At 39.1% G+C, this 19,046-nt stretch overlaps 1 protein-coding gene across 3 annotated transcripts in view; it reads right to left on the bottom strand.

Annotated features, from left to right (window-relative positions):
- rasgef1ba (RasGEF domain family, member 1Ba) overlaps positions 1-19,046 on the bottom strand; it is a 79,258-nt gene that overhangs the window by 26,376 nt on the left and 33,836 nt on the right. For all 3 annotated transcript variants that reach the window (XM_043696166.1, XM_043696172.1, XM_043696181.1), the window contains 5 exons: positions 16,988-17,200; positions 10,658-10,732; positions 2,696-2,791; positions 2,437-2,539; positions 256-335 (listed from right to left, as the gene is read on the bottom strand). In XM_043696166.1, coding sequence (XP_043552101.1) covers positions 256-335; positions 2,437-2,539; positions 2,696-2,791; positions 10,658-10,732; positions 16,988-17,200 — 567 coding nt within the window. The remainder of the gene's footprint in view (positions 1-255; positions 336-2,436; positions 2,540-2,695; positions 2,792-10,657; positions 10,733-16,987; positions 17,201-19,046) is intronic.

Genomic DNA, 19,046 nt, shown 5'->3' with positions numbered 1-19,046 from the left:
TGATATAACAGCCATTGAAAACGTATGTACTCTGAAAGCAATAAAACAAACCAGCAAGGATAGGTCACAAATATTAACCAGTGCATCTCAGTAAATTTGCAATATTAGATCATGAACCAAAATTGTAATTCATTGAATAATGCCTAATACCTGAATTAAAATTAGACTTTCATAACATAGAACATACATTATTCAAGTGATAAATGCATGTAGCTAAAGTACCCTCAGGCTAAATATTGTGTTAGTGGCACTTACCTCAAGGATATCAAACTTAGCTGTTTTGATTTTTGCCCAGGTTTTCTTTAGTCTAGAAACAGGGCTCATGTTCATACCAGCTGAAAAGAAGTAAATTAAAATTCCCATGCTTAGTTAATATACTGAAAACGAACAAGTTTCTTCAGTGAACAATACATATTCAACATTCTTGAGGAGACAAAGGGTGATTAGCAAGAAGTTTAGGAATAATTAGGATCTATTTTGCTGGTAATATCTAGTTCAGTGGTATGAACTTTGTCAAAAAGATGATAAGGAACATTTCTCTATATTAGGGCTAAATTTGAAAGTTCCTGAAAACATAAATGGGGTTTGCGATCCAAAATTAACCTCTTTATCTATCAGAACTTAAACCAAACATTCATATATTTCATCACAGTCATAAATCACAGCCCAGAAATTGTGCATTTTAGTCAACCTATTCAAATGTTGAACCAGATGGTGAACCTGCAACAGAAGACGCCATGCCAGCACCATGAAATGGGTGGTCCACTAGCACAAGTAGAATTTAATGTTCCTCCATGTTGTTACAATAAAGAAACTTATGGCTTGTGAATTCTGGTGAGTAACCTTGATTGCCCCTCTCTGGCCACTGGTTCAGTAGTTCCAGTCAGGAAATGAAATAAACAAACCCAAGGTCAACATGAAAGCAATTGCATGGGAATATCTTGGTTTCAGGTTCGACAACACATTATGGAATGTGCTTTTTTTCATCATAATTGGCATAGCATCAAATTAGTAGTATTAAGAGCCTGCATCATACAAATTCTACCTTAATATTTGGTGGGACTTCAGAAACAATTTAAATATCATGAAAAGAACCATGTCATCAGTGAAGTATTTTGCTCCCTAGCTTATATATACTCTGCATTTCAATCCAATCCATTTATTTACCTGAAGACATATTTTATAATATTTCTCCCTGTTACACACAAAATATACAAAACACACATTTATCCCTGACCCACCTTGTGATATTAAGTGCAGCAATCCCAGAGGTTCAATTATTATCAACTATTATATCCTTTATCATACTGTTGTACTTAGAACCATCAATAATACTTCTAAAAAGTCTTTACTCAGCTTTTTAAAAATGATCAGAAATAGTTATCAGTTTCAGTTGGTGATCTAGTCCACCCATATTTTATTCTATTGAGGGAAGTAATTTCTTCTCATTTAAAATGTTGCTTGAAGCTTACTGGTTAATTTTTATATTCTGCAAATTTATGTCCAAACAATGTAACTCACCAAAATCCACATAACCTTTTATTGTCAGTATTTTAAAACTTGGATTTCATCCACACTCAATTATTATTGAATGAAAATAATCAGTTCACTGAGTCTGCCTTCATAACAGAGAGCTCTCAAGCCACAAATTATCCCTGTCAATCATTTTTTGGATCATTTCCAATGCTGCAATGTCACCTTGAAGGTATGGTGCTCACAATTTCCAAATGCTGTTTCATATGTGGACCAGTCAATGATCTATAAAATGTTAGTATAATTGTTTTGACTGATACTTGAATGCCCTTGAGATACAACCCAGAACATTATATTTGTTGATAACATTGTATTAACTTAGCTCAAAAGACATAAATTATAGAGCAGCGTTTTGTTAAAAGTCCCTAAAGTCAACGATGTACTAACAATTTAAATCTACTGTGCTTGCATGGTACATTCTTCTAGACTCACTAGGTTGTTTTTGTTTTCTGAACATTAAACTCATAATCAATAGCATATATGTAGCTGAGTGGTCTAATAGTATGAGAGAATGTCGCTGGAAAGGCACAGCAGGTCAGGCAGCATCTGAGGAGCAGGAAAATTGATGTTTCGGGCCGGAACCCTTCATCAGGAATGGGAGCTCATTCCTGACGAAGGCCTCCAGCCCAAAACGTCGATTTTCTGCTCCTTGGATGCTGCCTGACCTGCTGTGCTTTTCCAGCGACAGACTCTCAATTCTGATCTCCTGCATTTGCAGACCTCACTCTCTCCTGGTCTAATAGTATGACATCTGCCTGGATACCACAGCTGCTGACTAATTATAATTTAGAAAGCATATCACTAACATATTTCATGAATAATACCGTCGGAATTTAATGAGAATTTACCAAGTGATTAGTCTGTCCTGTGTAAATTAAATCTCAGTTTATGAGCAATACTTACAAATAATTGCCATCAAGGAATTGAAGTTGCCGATGTTGAAGCATTCCCGAGCTACATCGATGAAGTATTCTATTACTCGTGCCCTGTGCTTCTTCTTCACTGGCTGTGTGTGAATGACAGGTGAAAAAATTGGACTGTGGATGAGACAATATTTTTCACTAAAGGAAACTGACAGTTGAAATGCATAATAATGAGACAATTATTGTGACAGGCACAAAGCAATAACTCCCATATTAGAACATGGAAAGGGCTGCCTCACCATGCAAATCTCTGTCGCGACGAGATAGCTCAGTCTGTTGAACCACTCCACATATGCTTCCAGATTGCTTGCTTTTTTCAGATGATTAAAACAGTTCTGAAATAAGAGAAAACCAACAAGTTTTATTTTCACAGACAGTGCAGAATGTCCTACTGAATTCCACATATAAAAGCATACGAGATAAACAGTAAGTATAATGGCATTTTGTTAATATCAGGCAATTCTGACATTGCACAATTTGTCATGGTTTATTTCATTCTAAACTTTGTCACTGATTTTCAACTGGAAACAATCAAATGTGTATAAAACATATAACATTCATTCCCAAAGCACCAAAAACTCAGTTGGTGGCATTTTTGGATATTGATTTTTCATTGTAACATTGTGCCAGTGGGAAGTATGGTATTTGTTCTGACATTTCTCGACAAGACTGTTATAAAGAATCATTTTCAAAAACACAGTGAAATTTGCTGTGGATGTACAAATTCACACAATTTTCATCCTGGCTCCCTGGGCCTGCTTTTGCCCTTCTGACACAGATCAAATCCAGTTCAGAAGGAAAAGACATAGGACGTGCCGGACCACAATGTACAATCATAGAATTGCTACAGTATGAAATCAGGCCATGCGGCCCATCAAGTCCACACTGACTCTCGAAAGAGCATCTCACCCAGACCGACCCCCCTACTCTATCCCTGTAACCCTGCATTTCTTACCTAACCTACACAGCGCTGGACACTATGAGAAATTTAGCATGGCCAATCCACCTATACTGCACATCTTTAGACTGTGCGATGAAACCAGAGCAACTGGAGGAAACCTATACAGACATGGGGAGAACATGCAAACTCCACACAGCCAGCTGTCAAAGGGCAGAATTGAACTTGGATTCCTGGCACTGAGGTTGCAGTGCTAGCCACTTAGCCACTATTTGAAAATTGCTAGCTCACTTACTTCTCCCACCATTTTTGTTGGGTCAGAAAATGTGGCAATTGCAACCTGCCGAGCACTTAAAATGCTTTTGGGTTCACAATCTAATTCTCTGCTGCAATTTCAAACATCCCTACCGACAGTATTTTCCCTGAGATAGGTGGGTTCTCAATGGCTGAAGGAGCCCTGCTGATTAAATCAAGTTGTGAACTTTGGGGGAAGCTGTGGTGTCAAGAACCTTTTGACAGTTAATTTGAAAAAGTTTTGCCAAAGCTCTCTCACATTCCCAAAACACACGCCATGCCACCTCATATCTCCCATGACCCCTTCACACCCCCATCATATTTCCTCAATACTAAATGGACCTCTGCCCCCAATGCCCCTTCCATTTCCTCGTGACCTCTTACATCATCTACACCCTCTCCTCCAGTATCCACTGTGCACAGAACCAATAAGTCATATAAGACCACTGACAATTCTTCGAATTGTTTCTGAAACTGATCAACTAAGACAACAAGCTTTGGAAACCTCCTCCAGGAAAAAAAAATCTTTCTCTTACAACCATACAGAAATGTTAAGAAGTATCGATTGACAAAGCTTTAGTCCTCTTGACATCTCCTCATCCTGTTCAAGTGAACATACTGGAAATGAAAATCCACTTTAAGAAAGAAAAAAAAAACTTATCGAATGCTAATAAAGGTGCTGATAAAACAATGCTAGTACTCCCACTTACAGCCGACAGGGTTGAATGAATGAATACATCTTAGAACGCACTAAAGCCTTCATAATGAGGCAATCTGGCAACTGAATCAACAGATGCAGGCTAAGCAGATGGCCAGACATCTGGTTTCCCAGATTTCCAAACTGGGCATCATGCCAGTGATGTCATTCTCAGTGCCAACCATCTTGCCCCAACCTCTGCTATAATTCTACAAGCAGGAGCGGGCTGGGGGTGGGGGTGAGAGCGCAGGTAGATCAGGAAACCTGGCCATCTGTGAATTGATTGAGGCCTTTAGGGGGCCAATAATGGTCACTTAAGCATTTCCTCCCTTTGTTCCTGTGATTTTATTCTCACAGGGGGGGTTGATGCAACAGTCCAGCCTATCCATTAAAACCTGGTTAGCTGACGGCCAGGCAAGTACGTCTTGTATCCTTGTTGGCATCCCTGTGCTAATTGTACTGCATCTCCAAGGGCAACCCTTCATAACACATTTCCTGTCCATAACAGCCCTGTCCACGCAGTCCTTGCCTCAAGCCAATTAATGGTTCCAATGGACACATGCCAATGTCGTGTTCAACCCTATGAGTAGTTACTAGGTATTAGACTGGCAGCTGTGGTAGTATAATAATTGACATTAATCCTGTGGGTAATTGGGTATAAACCCTGTGACCACAGTCCTGTGCTTGAGCTTTATGCAGCGACACATGTTAAAAATGCACCTACTAGCGACAGGTAAGTACAACAAACACAGTGGCAACAATGATTCCTGCTGTTAAATGTCCTGACAATGGGATAACACAATTATACAGCTCAGACAGGGGAGCTTCACCAGAATACATGAAGCTATAACCCAGCAAAGCCCTCAACAAAGTAACAATTGTGGCTGCTAAATGAAGCATTTCCTAGAAGATATTGAGATGTTTTAACACAAACAAAAACCCAACTTTATAGCCTTAAACGCAAGAATAATTAAAGAGATCTTTAAAAATGTTATCAGGCATGTGTTCATAACCTTAATTGAAATGGACAATAAAGTTCTTCTGATGAAGAGTCACTGAACTTGAAACGTTAACTCTGTTTTCTTCTCACTGATACTGCCAGACCTACTGAGTTTCTCCAGCAAAGTCTATTTTGGTTTCTTCCAACTCTACTTGCTCTACAATGCTTATTTACATCAGTTTGAAAGACATGGCTCTTTTACTATATTTAGTAGGAGTACTGGCTAAGGAATAAAACATGCAGTAAATCACTATGCTAAAATTTAGTAGGACAGAAAATGAAATAAGTCAAAAATAAATGTTGTGCTGGGTATGAGAAGTCTGCAGATTATAGAATGAATGGAAGGATGAGGCAGGTAAGGAGTTCACGTAGTTCTAAAGTCCTGGAAGGCAATATGTTTGATCAGGACACCATTCAATAGATCTTGATATCTGCACTGCATTTTCTAAGCAGAAATTGAACCACCTGCTGTTTCACATCTTACCGCCATCAAGTACAGCTTGTGCAATTAGAAGGTTTGTTTCCAAAACGCCTGGAAAGCCAATGCAACCACCTGTATTTGGATGTTGATTGGTATCTCTAAACATCATGTAAAATGAATCAAAATTATGCACTGCAAATTTCATCAACTGAAGCCATTATCCACTTTGTTTAGCTTTGGGCTCAGTAAAAGGCAACAACGTGATTTGCTATGCAATTTAACACTGAAATTCATGAGCTGTCACATTCTCTCAGTACAAGTGTTTAAGAACTTCAGTGTTTTCATTTTGTTGGCTACAGTCAGAAAAAGCTGTTATTACGCCACAGTCATAAATTTTCTTGCGTTTAACACTGTATAATTGCACATCTTATGGTTACTCAGTTTAACATTTTCTTTATACAAATGCTTTTAGTATTATTATAATCAATTCATTCTCATTCTGAGAGTCATAACCAAAAACAGTAGCACAGTGAACAGCCTGGCTTTGTCGTAATACATAACAGCGGAAAGTTAATCTGAAAAGCGCATTTCCCAATGACGGGTTAAAGTGGGCACTTCATTCACATGGCAGAAGCTGTGGCATGCACAACAGCATGATACCAACTAGAGGCAGGGGAAAACCTGGTAGAAGTGCCAAGGATTATGCATGGAACATGCCCCTCCAAGACTTGAGTTCTGCCATGGTGCTGCCATACAATCAGAAGACTGCCTCCATGAACAAACTGGACGATTCTCGTGGAGAACCTAGTCCACCGCACATCCCTTGCACACGAGGACTTGCATTCCCTCTCTCTGGCTCCGTCCAACAGTGACTAGAGAGAGGAACACCACACTTCTAGCTCCCTCCGGGTGCCCATTGGTCTCAGGGATACAGGGAGGTGCTATTGCACATTGAGACAGAGAAGGAATGCCAGACCTACCTGCCCTTGGGCCAACCTTTCAAGGACCTCTCAAGGTGATTGTGCACTCCTTTTCCCCTCTGATAGTGAGTCTCCAGCAGGCAGAGCTGAGGAAAATGCCCTGTGCAGGAGATTCCAGCAAGACAAGGTAAATGAAGGCTTTACACCACCAGAGGTCATTGCCCTCAACATACTGGCTATTTGTCTGTTGATATCAGAATAAACCAAAGCTGTTATCAGGCTTATGAATGGACCGGTCATATATTGGAGTTGATCTTTCACTGCACCTTCTCTGTAGCTGTAACCCTATATTCTGCATCCTGTTCTATTACCTTGACGTATTTGTGTGAAGTATGACTTGTCTGATTAGTACACAAAACAATGCTTTTCACTGTACCTCAGTCCAGGTGACAACAATAAATCAAATCAACTCAAGCATAATGGCACAAGCCAACAACTGAGACATTTTGAGTAATTACAGGAGTTTATAGGACACTTGGCATACAAATTAGGAGCAACAACAGGCCACTTGGCCCTTCAAGGCTGCTCCTAATAAGATTCAGTAAGACCATGGCAATCCGATTACTTCACAGTCCCATCTACCTCTGTTAACTTTCACCTTCTTACTTAACAAGAATCTATCTGCCTCCCACTTAAAAAGATTCAAACCCTGCTTCTGCTCCCTTTTGAAGAAGAGGGTTCCAAAGAAACCTGAGAAAAAGATTCTCCTTATCTCTGTTCAGTACGGGTGAGCATCTAACAGTGATATCTCCTTTCAGAGTCTCCCACAAAAAAGATAAGCATTTACCACACCTGTCAAGATCTCTCAGGATTTTATATGTTTCAATCACTCATTCAACCTTAATTGTCTCATCGCCAGTGGATAAAAGCCTAGCTTGTCCAACTTTTCTTCATAAGGTAAGCCCCCCATTCCAGCTATTAGTCTACTGAAAACCTTCTCTGAATTGCTTTCCATGCATTTCCATTCTTCCTTAAATAAAGAGACCAATACTGTACACCTGTACTCCAGATGTCTCCACCAGGGCTCTGTGTAACTGAAATATAACCTTTCTGTGTTTGGATTCAATTCCTCTTTTGGAAGAATCAATTACATTCTATTTGATTTCCTAATTTTGTGCTCTATATGTCTTTTTGCGATTCAAACATTAGGCCATCCAGATCGCTGTGCATCACAGACCACTATAAACTGCTCATTTAGATAAAATGTTTCATGTTTATTCTTCCTGAAAATTGGCACTTTCATATTTTCCCGCATTATATTTCATTTGCTAATCTTTGCCCACACACCTAACTCAACTATATCTCTCTTGTGTCCTGTTCACAACTTACTTTCCTACCTTCCATTAAGTATCTAAATACTGAGGCCTGGACAATGCCACATATGTCCCCTGGGGAGCCCTGGAATGGGGGTGTACAAATTCACAGTCACTGCTGCCTTGAAGGTGACTGTCATCGGCTTCCTTCCAAAGCCACAGCACTGCAGGAATGACCTCCCTCCTCCGGCCTGTTGTTAAACATTGACCCCATGACCTGTGTTGACTGGGAACCTCCCCTGGTGACTTCTCTCCTCCACTGTCTGTAATTGTAGAAAAAGATTGGGTTTCTGAGATTCATTATGAAGTCACAAAGTAAACCGTGTGGGAAAGACAGGGCAAGATTGTTTACAAACGCCATCATTCCGACAGTAATTCTATTTGACCGATAGGAATGCATGATCTTCACATGGATCATTCCCAGAACTCCGCCAATCCCACAATGGCATCCTCCCACAATAACCTCATCTCCTGTGAGCTCAAACATTCTTCGCAACATGTCGATGGATACTGACACTGTGACCCTGCAGCTGCAGCCACCCTTTCGCCCCTCTCCTCCGTCTGTCACGATAGAGTTTCCATCTTTCAAATTCAATTCTGCCATCTCCCCATCCTCCTCGAATTTCCTGCCATTATTTGGAGTTTCCTTCCACCATCCTTGACTTGATCTTGGTATCTATCAACCCTCTCCCTCAGAGACCTGTCCCCACTCCAGATGGACCTCTACAGTTTCTGAGTAGATAGCTCTCCTCTGCTCGATGGCCTGCATTGTGGAGAAAGCTGCTTCTCTCACACACATAGGACAAGACTATTGCAATAACTGATTGCACGCAACAGGTCAAAACCTGATACATTCTCCAGCACTCTCCCTCACACATTCTAACATCTTGCAGTACTGCTGCCCAAAGACCTGATCACCACTATCCTCTTGCCAGCTGTCGACTTGTCCAAGATGACTCCTTTACCAGGTCAAATGCTATGCCATTGGAGAAGATGGTAGCAATGCAGTACACAGTTATGAGGGAGTTAATCTGGGAGTCCTCAACATCAAGTTCCAACCCCATGAAGTCTCATGGCATCATGTGCAATGGCCTCTAGAAAGCCTCAATTGAAACTGCCTCCACCACACTTCCAGGTAGTGAATTTCACATCCTAAGTACTTGCAGAGAGAAAATATTTTTTGTCATGTCACCCTAGCTCTTTGTGCACATGAATCTAAATCTGCTCATCCTGTGCTTGTTCCTTTCACAAACAGAAACAGTTTCCCTCTACCCACAAACAAAAATAGAAAATGCTGGAAAAGCTCAGCAGGTCCAGCAGCATCTGTGGAGATAAATCTGAGTTAATGTTTTGGGTCCAGTGATTACACTTCAGAATGGTCTTCTACAGAAGATTTCAAAAACCTATGTCAGATGTCCTCTCAGCCTTCTTCACTCCAACTTGAAGTCCTAACTCTTCAATCTATCCTCATAGCTAATGTTTCTCTTCTCTAGAACTGTACTAGTAAAACGCTTCTGAACACTCTCCAGTGCCTTCACACTCCACATGTAATGTGGTGCCCTCAACTGTACACAGTACTCCAGGTGAGGTCTAACAAATGTCTTATACAAGTTCAACATCACCTCCATTCTCTTAGGTTGCAAAAGTTCAGGGGTTATTATAGAGGGAAAGATATAGTGGATACTATCATAATGAACCCTGTCATTTGGATAATTTAATACTGAACTGTTTTCTTAATTACAATTTACATTTATATGTTATCACATCTCAAAGCTTCTCACATCCTGTGAATAAATTGAGGTGCTGTGAGAGGTAAACCTTATTAAATGCTACCCTCAGTGAGAGTAAGAAACAACAGCAACTGAGCCTTTTTGGATGTCTTTGGCTGAATGTCACATTTAGCTTAGCATTTACCAAAGTCCTTGTGGTAGTTCCTTTAATGCATCAAGTTATAAGTTATCAGAATGATTAATACATATTAAAAAAAATCATTTGACATGCTGCATCTTATCTTAAATATTAGATCCTTAACAGACAACATAGAAAATTGAACAAAGTACGCCATTCACCCCACTGACACATAGTTCCTGTGTCAGTGTCAGGAACTATAATACCTGTTCTTATTTCTCTGCTCTATCCTTAATCCTTTTTCCATTTTTTTTCTCAAATATTTATTCAGCTTCCTTTTAAGTGTGGTTATAATCTCTCCGCCTCTAATTATATAGAAATAACATCAAATACTTATTTTCTCTTTCTTATCTTTTCTTATTTAAGCTAAGAGAGAGAAAAAAACTTAGGATGTGTCAGAAGTTTCTTTCTTATGACATTGTGACAAAATAAGGAAGCTCTGTACTCTATCCAGGAGAACTTTCTTCTGTCAATACCTCCATTCAGATATTAACAGAGATCAACTAATCCATGCCAGCCAAGTTTGACTAGACCTGATTGTTTTAAATGTTAATGTAAGAGAGATCAGAAGTTGCAGAAATGTTGAAATGAGAAAGAACATTAAAAACACACTGTACAGCTGCCAAGCAGACACTTGAGCTAAAGAACATTGAAGATAGTATTAATTTGTAACAGTGGAGAGAACTGTACCTTGTTGTTGTCTAAAGTGTCTTTGTGTGCAAAGGCTTGAACAAATTCCTCAGGTCCGATATGACTGAGTCGTTCCTACAGAAATAAACTAAAGTCAATGGAAAGCCAAACTTAATTTATTGACATGTTTATTTTTTATGTACCATGCATAGAAAAGCTTACTCATTTTTAAATTTTTTTTCTAGAATTTGGTCAAGATGTTGCATGTGAAATTACCTCTGAGTCACTACAGATATTTTTAATTAACCTGTTTAGACATGTTTTGACATATAGTTGGAGCAGATGGGTCATGATTTGGAATCTCCTGGACATTAGTCAATCTCCTAGCCCAGGGGCAGGGACACAATCACTGCATTACAAGATCAAAAAATTCTTAAGAATTCAACTGTTGCTATATTTTCAACACCTTGCCATCTAAGAAAAACCTGATTATGATCTCGTAACACTATAGGCTATACAGCAAGCTTCTGCTCAGATCTGTCAGAGGTTATGTATATCCTATTCCTATCTTATAGCATCAGAGAGTCATACAGCATGGAAACAGACCCTTCGGTCCAACTAATCCATGCCAGACAAGTTTCTAAAACTAAACCAATACCCTTTGCCAGTGTTTGGTTCATATCCCTCTAAACCTTTCTTAATCATGTCTTTCAAATGTTGTCGCTGTATCTGCATCTATCACTTCCTTTGTAGTTCATTTCACCTACGAAACATTCTAGATTTGAACCACACCCGCCCAAGGGAAAAGACGTCTGCTATTCACCTTATCTATATCCTCATGATTTTATAAAGTCTCCACATGGTCACCCCTCAATCTCCTACACTGCTGTAAAACACAAATTCCTGGCTTATCCTATAACTCAAACCTTCCATTCCTGGCAACATCTTATCTGAACCCTCCCCAGAACGGTACACAGTACTCCCAAAGTAGCTGTACAATCTCAGCACGGCATCCCAACTCCTATACTCAATGGTCTGAGCAATGAAGGTAAGTGTACTAAATGCCTTCTTAACCACCCTGTCTACCTGTGGCACAACTTCCAAAGAATTATGTACCTGAACTCCTAGGTCTCTCTGTTCGAAAACACTATCCAGGGCCCTAACATTAACTACATAAGTCCTGACCTTGTTTGTTTTACCAAAATGCAACACCTCACATTTATCCAAATTAAACTTCATCTGCCATTCCTCTGCCTAGTGGCCCAATTTGTCAAGACCTCTTTGTAATCTTAGATAACCTTTCTCACTGTTCAGTATACCACCAATTTTGGCATCATCTGCAAATGTACTACCATGCCTCCTAAATTCTCATCCAAATTATTTACATAAATGACAAACAAAAGTTGACCCAGTACTGATCCCTGTGGAACACCAATGGTCACAGGCCTCCAGTCCAAGAAACAACCCTCCACTACCATCCTCTGTCTCCTACCATCAAGCCAATTTTGTATCCAATTGCAAGCTCTTCCTAAATCCCATGCTTTATAAAATCTTGCTTTATCTTTGCTCCACACAGGACATCCAAATGAGATTTAAATGGATTTATTCAGGCTTCCATATAAAATGAGCTATATTGGCTAGATTCTCTCAACAGCTTGGTATGCCTAACCATGTACAGCAGAATATGAACAATAACCTTCCCTTCATTAATAATCACATACAGTAGCTGCCTATTAAATTTTGAAATTAATTATTAATTTTTAATTCATTCCCAGCAATGGCTCCTGCGCTAGATGAAGGGCAGGATTTGGAGAGAATCCAGCCCCCACCTTATATGTTATTTCCAATGTCAGTTCCTAACCACTAGATGCTCAAAGATAAACACTGTGAAAGTTGTCAGCCCAATGAGTGCCATCTCACCCAATCCAAACGGTACTCCAGAGTGTCAAAGTATACATGAACATAAATAAATAGAACAGTTCAACTCAACAATAACCAGGAGAAGCTTTAGTGAATAAGTTCAAGTTCATTTGTGGGGCAAACACTGTTGGTATTGAACTCAGCTGCACCTTCAGCACAAAGGAGCAGCTGATAGCAATTTTGCCTGAAGTAAAAATGTAGTGTTGGCCAATTTATTATCTGAGGTCTCTGCATAATTTTTCAGTTCTGCTCAAGAAAAATATCATCTTCTGTGAGCAAGTACACAGGGAGATAGTTGTTTGTGCATACAGAATTACATCAATTCTCCAGCTGCTACTTGCATGACTCTCTTCATTGAATCACTGAAGAATGCTGTGCAGATAGCAACACACAGCACTGTGGGTCTTTGGAAAATCAATGTAGAAGCAGTGCTGTGTGAATACAGGCGTATTCCGTTCCTGCACATTTTACAAACTTAAACTTAATGTTCTGCACAACTTAAGATATATCTGAGTGACCAGTGCACTCCACAATGTTCGTCCAGTTGATAAATGCATGCTTCTACCCTATACATATCCCTGATTAATGGCAAGTAGCACAACGATTGATTGAACTCAAGCTCACTTGCATTTATTAAGAAGTTTAAATCATCAATTTAGAAAACATTACAGAACTTCACATATGCAGTAGCACGGTTTAGCGAAATTCTTTTCTCATTCAAAAGAATTTGCATTTAGACTTTAGTCTATAAGTTAAGCAAGCATTTCAATACTGTGTTGACAGAGTGCAACTTTCTTAGAGCTGCTGTCTTTCAGACACAACATCAATCCAAGAGTCAATCCAAAGGCAAGCAGGGAAATTCTCCTAATCACTTGACAACATTTATTCTTCAATCTTTGGATGGGAACCTGAGCAGGGATACACAAGAGAGTGAAGCAGAGATAGAAATGAAAGATTGAAAAATCAAAAGCAAAAGTGGAAGGGGTAGAAAATAGCAACAAGCAGAAAACAGGTCCATAGTACAAATATGATGTGTAAACATGCATTTTGGAAGAAATAACAAGACAGAGGAGTATTCAATGAATATCAGGACCTAGGAAGCTCAGAGAAACAGAGGGATCTTAGGGTGTTTGTCCACAGATCCTTGAAGGTGGCAAGGCAGGTTAATAGGGTCGTTAAGAAAGCATGCAGGATACTTGCAGAACAGTTCTGACAAAAGGTCACCAGATTCAAAACGTTAACTCTGTTTTTCTCACAATAGCTGCTGCCTGATCCAATGCATTTCTCCAGTACTCTGCTTTTGAGTTCTTTGTGCTTATTTTAGTCACAACAGATATTAGCTCAGAAATTTGAGATGTGGAATCAGTCTGGGCAGAGCTAAGAAGCAACAAGGGCTGAAAATGTTAGTGGAAGATGTCTATAGGTCTCCAAACAGTAGTGGGAGATGGCATTAAATAGGAAATTGGAGAATAATGACACAAGCGTGCTTCGATAATTAGAGGAGACATGAATAAAGGCTCAGCAAACCACTCATAGTAGTGTGGTGGATGAACAGTAGAGTGTGGACAATATTTATTTTTCATTCCAGTATATTGAGGTGCTAGCTCGGGAACAGGTAATCCTGGATTTGGATTTTGTAATTACAAGGGGTTAGTTAATCATTATGGAATTTTAGGGAAGATTGACCATAACATGATGGAATTGTTCATTGGGAAAGTGAAGTAGTCCAATCTGAGACGAGAGTCCTTAAAGTAAACAAATAAGTCTCTGAATACGAGTGATGGGTTAGCTACCAGTGATTAAGTAACTTCATTAGAAGATGGCATGATGATGAATACGCAACAGCTAATATTTAAAGCATGACTGACTACATACCAACAGTTATATATTCCTTTCTGGAACACAATAGGAAGAATATTTCTATCATCTCTAACAAAAGTAATTAAAAATAGTAATAAATCCAAGTGGAGACATATGAAGTTGCTAGAAAATGTAGCAAGCCTGAGCACTGGAAGCAGTTTAAAATTCAGCAAAGAGATTGATTAGTGAAGAGAATCGAATTTGGAAGTAAATAAAGAAGTGGACAGTAAAACCTAAACAAATGCAGAAAAGGAAAAGATTAGGGAACACAAGTGTAGATTCCTTAAGGTCTGAAATGGGAGAACTGATAATGGAAAGCAAGGAAATGACAAACAATTAAACAACGACATTAATTCTGTCTTCATAGAAGAAGACTTGAATAACCTTTCAGAAATGCCAGGGAAGCAAGGTTCTATTGAGAAAAATGAATTGTTAGTTAAACAAAATGGAAAAACTAACAAGACTGAAAATTGATAAATCTCCAGGGCCTGATAATCTATATCCCAAGGTTAAAACTAACAAGAAGGTTATCATGAAAAAAGTGGATAAGTTGATTGTCTGTTTGATTCTGAAACAGTCCTGGCAGATTGGAAGGTGGTAATGTAACCCCATTATTTAAAAGAAGAAGGGATGGAGAGAACAGACAAGTACAGCAGTGGTATGGAAAAGTGATCAAGTCAATTATAAAGGGTGTAATAATAGGGCACTTAGAAAATAAAAAGATTAGACAATATCAACAAGAATTTACAAAAAGGGAATCATGTTTGACAAAACTACTAAAATTTTGAGGATGTAACTGGTAGAAAGGATTAGAAAGAATCAATGGAATATTTGGAGAAAGCTTTTGATAAAATCCCAGTTGAGAACTAGTTTAGCAGATAGAGATTAGTCAGCAGGAATAAATGGATATTTTTTGTAATGGAAGACAATGAGTAGTGGAGTACTACAAAGCTTGGATCCCAGCTATTCAAAATATATGATTTGGTATATATAAATGATTTGGATGAAGGAATAAAGTATAATATTCTGTAGCATGCTAATGACACAAAACTGGATAAGAGTGTATATGATAAGGAGAATTTAAAAAGGCTTCAGGACAATTTGGAAAAGTTGAGTGAGTGGTCAAATACATAGTAGGTGCTGTATAATATGGATGAGCGTGACGCTATCCACTTTTGGTGGGCAAAACCAAATGACAATATTATTAAAATTGTGGTAGATTGGATAATGTTGATGTATAAAGGGACCTGGGTGTTCCTTGAATACCAGACATTAAAAGTAGGTAGGCAGACAAATGATATCCTGGCATTTATTACAAGAGGATTTGAGTACAGAAGCAAGTATGTCTTACTGCTGGTGATCAGATCTTGGTGAGAACATGTCTGGAGTATTGTGCACAGTTTTAATCTCCTTTCCCAAGAAAGTATATACTTAACATTTAAGAAGTGCAGCAAAGAGTCACCAGACCAATTACTGGGATGACAGGACATTTCTGAAACACTTAAACTCTGACAAGTCTAGAGAGATTGGATGCAGGATGATGTTTCCCCTGGCCCGGTGGTGGTGAAGATGTGTAGAACAAGGAGCCACAGTCTCAGGATACAAGGTCAACCATTTAGGACTTAGATGAGGAGAAATATCTTCACTCAGAAGGTGGTAAACCTGGGGAACACTCTCCACAGAATGTTTTTACAGGCCATGGCATTGGATAAATTACTGAATATATTTAGATTAGATTAGATTACATTACATTACAGTGTGGAAACAGGCCCTTCAGCCCAACAAGTCCACACCGACCCGCCGAAGCGAAACCCACCCATACCCCTACATTTACCCCTTACCTAACACTACGGGCAATTTAGTATGGCCAATTCACCTAACCCTGCACATCTTTGGACTGTGGGAGGAAACCGGAGCACCCGGAGGAAACCCACGCAGACACGGGGAGAACGTGCAAACTCCACACAGTCAGTCGCCTGAGGCAGGAATTGAACCCAGGTCTCAGGCGCTGTGAGGCAGCAGTGCTAACCACTGTGCCACCATGCCGCCCATTTAAGAAAAGAAAAGATCTCTAGGTACTAAAGTATTATTGGGTGAGAACAGGAATATAGATTTGAGGAACAGAATCAGCTACGATCAGACAGAATGCCTATTCCTGACCCAATCTTGTACAGTTCTATGTTTCAACCAATTCCATCAGATGGAATTTTGCCTCCACTATCTGATTAGCAATCTGCTAGTTTGGATTTGTGGTGGAAGAGTGTGGATGATGGGTCGTAAGCAGAAAAGCTACCCAATTTCCACTTCCTTGAAGCCCACTGAAGTAACTTCTTGAGTATTCATGTCGTCCTTCTAAAATTACTTAATCCACCCTCTTAACAGCCATCACTTACGCACTGTAACAGGACTGTTAAATAACCTCCAGACCTTTATCGTGGATCCACAAAAACTTACTGAACATAATCCTCCAAAACTGAGGGAAATGTACCAGAAAATGAGACAGAAACACCATATGCAAATTAGAAAAGAAACAAATCAGAAATGCAATGATGCACTATAAACATAATCCAATGGTATTACTGTTGTAACGATAATTCATGAAGCACTAACCAGTTCTATATGTGTTAGCTGCTGAGCTAAAGTGTACGGGTCACTGCAGATGGTCACTATATCTCTCTGAATGGACTGCGGTTTGGTCTTTAGCACAGTAAGTCGGTCTGTGACAGTTGCATTTAATTTTGACAGAACTTCTTCATACTGGTTAAGGGTAGCCAGCTTCTGGATCAGATTCTGAGTAATCTGCTGCATGGTGTTCCGATGTAACTGCCACAGAAAGAAAAGAACAAATACAAGTAAAGCCAGTATATAGATAATTCTACAAAGGAAAACACTGCAGCTGCTGGCATCTCATTAAGACAGATAAGCAAAAGGTTTCCTCGATCGCTTATGACTGAAGGATGGCCTCTGAGTAATGCAGAGAACTCCAGAGGCTATTTAGAAAATAGGCTTGAGCTCAAAAGCTCCCTCCTCCCCACTGCACTGCCCATATTTGAATAGCCTGTCAATGCTCATTATATCTGCTGAAATACAAGAATGGCTTCTTGATACTGGAATGACATGTGGAAACTTGAAAATGAACTATGGCTTGGGGCAGGGCCCTGGACAAAGGGGATGGGAGTAGAACATCAAGGCCCTCCTGGGTTTTCCGACTTCAGTTCCCTGGCCCTGGTATGAGACACTGTCAGACATGACAGGTTTAATGGAGAGAAATTTGGTCAAAATATTTTTAAATTTAATGAAAAAAAACAACTGAGATCACAAGCAAGTGGTTACACCAACGCTCTGTAGAACTTTTCAAGAAATATTTCAAATACAGATTCTCTTAGAGTATCACACTGAGAAGCAGTGTGTACTGCAATGAATGGCTTCCTTCTGTGCTGCAATCATTCTCTAACTCACTTGAAAGCAGGTGGTAACTCCACAGTTATCTATAAATATGTTTTTAATAAATGTCAAATTGTAGGTTTTTTGACAAGCTTAAAAATGCAGCATAATTAAAGTGTGCTTATGTCACTGTATCCTAATCCTACCTTCCATCCATGTAAAGTTAACCAGTTAGAAATAGATTTTATATTTTTAACGCTAAAAACAGGTTATTGGATATTTACAAAAACAGTTTAAATCTCTTCAAGAAGAATCTGGAGTACAAATTTCACTGTAGCTACTTTCAGTGACAATTTAAACGCAATGATGGTTCTTTCCTGTTTGGTGCTCCTGGTAAAACTTAAACACATTCAAAAAGAGAATATTTTCTCTGGAAGTAACTAAAATGAGTCTTCATAAACACATTTCTGATGTCCATAAATATGGTAGCAAGACTAATTTGTGCTTGATCAATTTTCAGCTACAACACCATCAAGAAGTAGCATCACATTTTCAAAAATATAACTAAATTTTCTGTGGAGAAAAATTGCAGCATTATTTTCTGACATGTTTCTTCTCCCTTTCCGTTCATTACTTTGTCTAATGTCCTGCCATCTGTTTGCTCTCACCAGTGAGGCAACTGAGAACCACGAAAGCTCATCACAGCCAGTGGTGAACAGGTTGGAATACTGACCTCTACCGGAGTTCAAATCTTTCCAACTGCAAGTGATTTAAAGTTATAATGTTGGTATGCTTAAGGAAATCACGGCACTGAGCTTATAGGGCAAATGAAATTGCCAGAATCATAGATTTATTATTCTTGTACTAAAGCCAATGTAAAACTCCACATGATTTCATGGGTTTTTGCATTCATGCAAGTCTTTCAAGCTGTGCTATCTGAAGTATTAATACGGATACCTGTAGGCAATGCAACAATGTCCTACATAAAAAGCATCTTTAAATAATTGACAGACCCTGTTTCCTTTTATTTAAAGTCAACCATAAGCTTTAAATGTATTGCTTTCATAATGGCAGTGAAACAAAATAACAGGGCTGTAAGCAACTGGGAAGAAATACTAGCTGGGTTAGCAAATACAGACTTCTATTTCTGTTTCTTACCATAATCACCACTTGCAAATGAAAAGAGGTCAACATTGATAATCTTGTGCTGCATAAGCTGCACTGAGATAAAACTCCCTGGGAGAAAAAGGGGCATTGTTGTTGTCTGTACGGTACACATCCGATA

The sequence above is a fragment of the Chiloscyllium plagiosum genome, chromosome 1, assembly GCF_004010195.1.
Source record: "Chiloscyllium plagiosum isolate BGI_BamShark_2017 chromosome 1, ASM401019v2, whole genome shotgun sequence".
Classification (NCBI taxonomy): Eukaryota; Metazoa; Chordata; class Chondrichthyes; order Orectolobiformes; family Hemiscylliidae; genus Chiloscyllium; species Chiloscyllium plagiosum.
The sequence above is the reverse complement of the archived record's forward strand: the minus strand, read 5'-3'. Positions and strand labels throughout refer to the sequence as shown.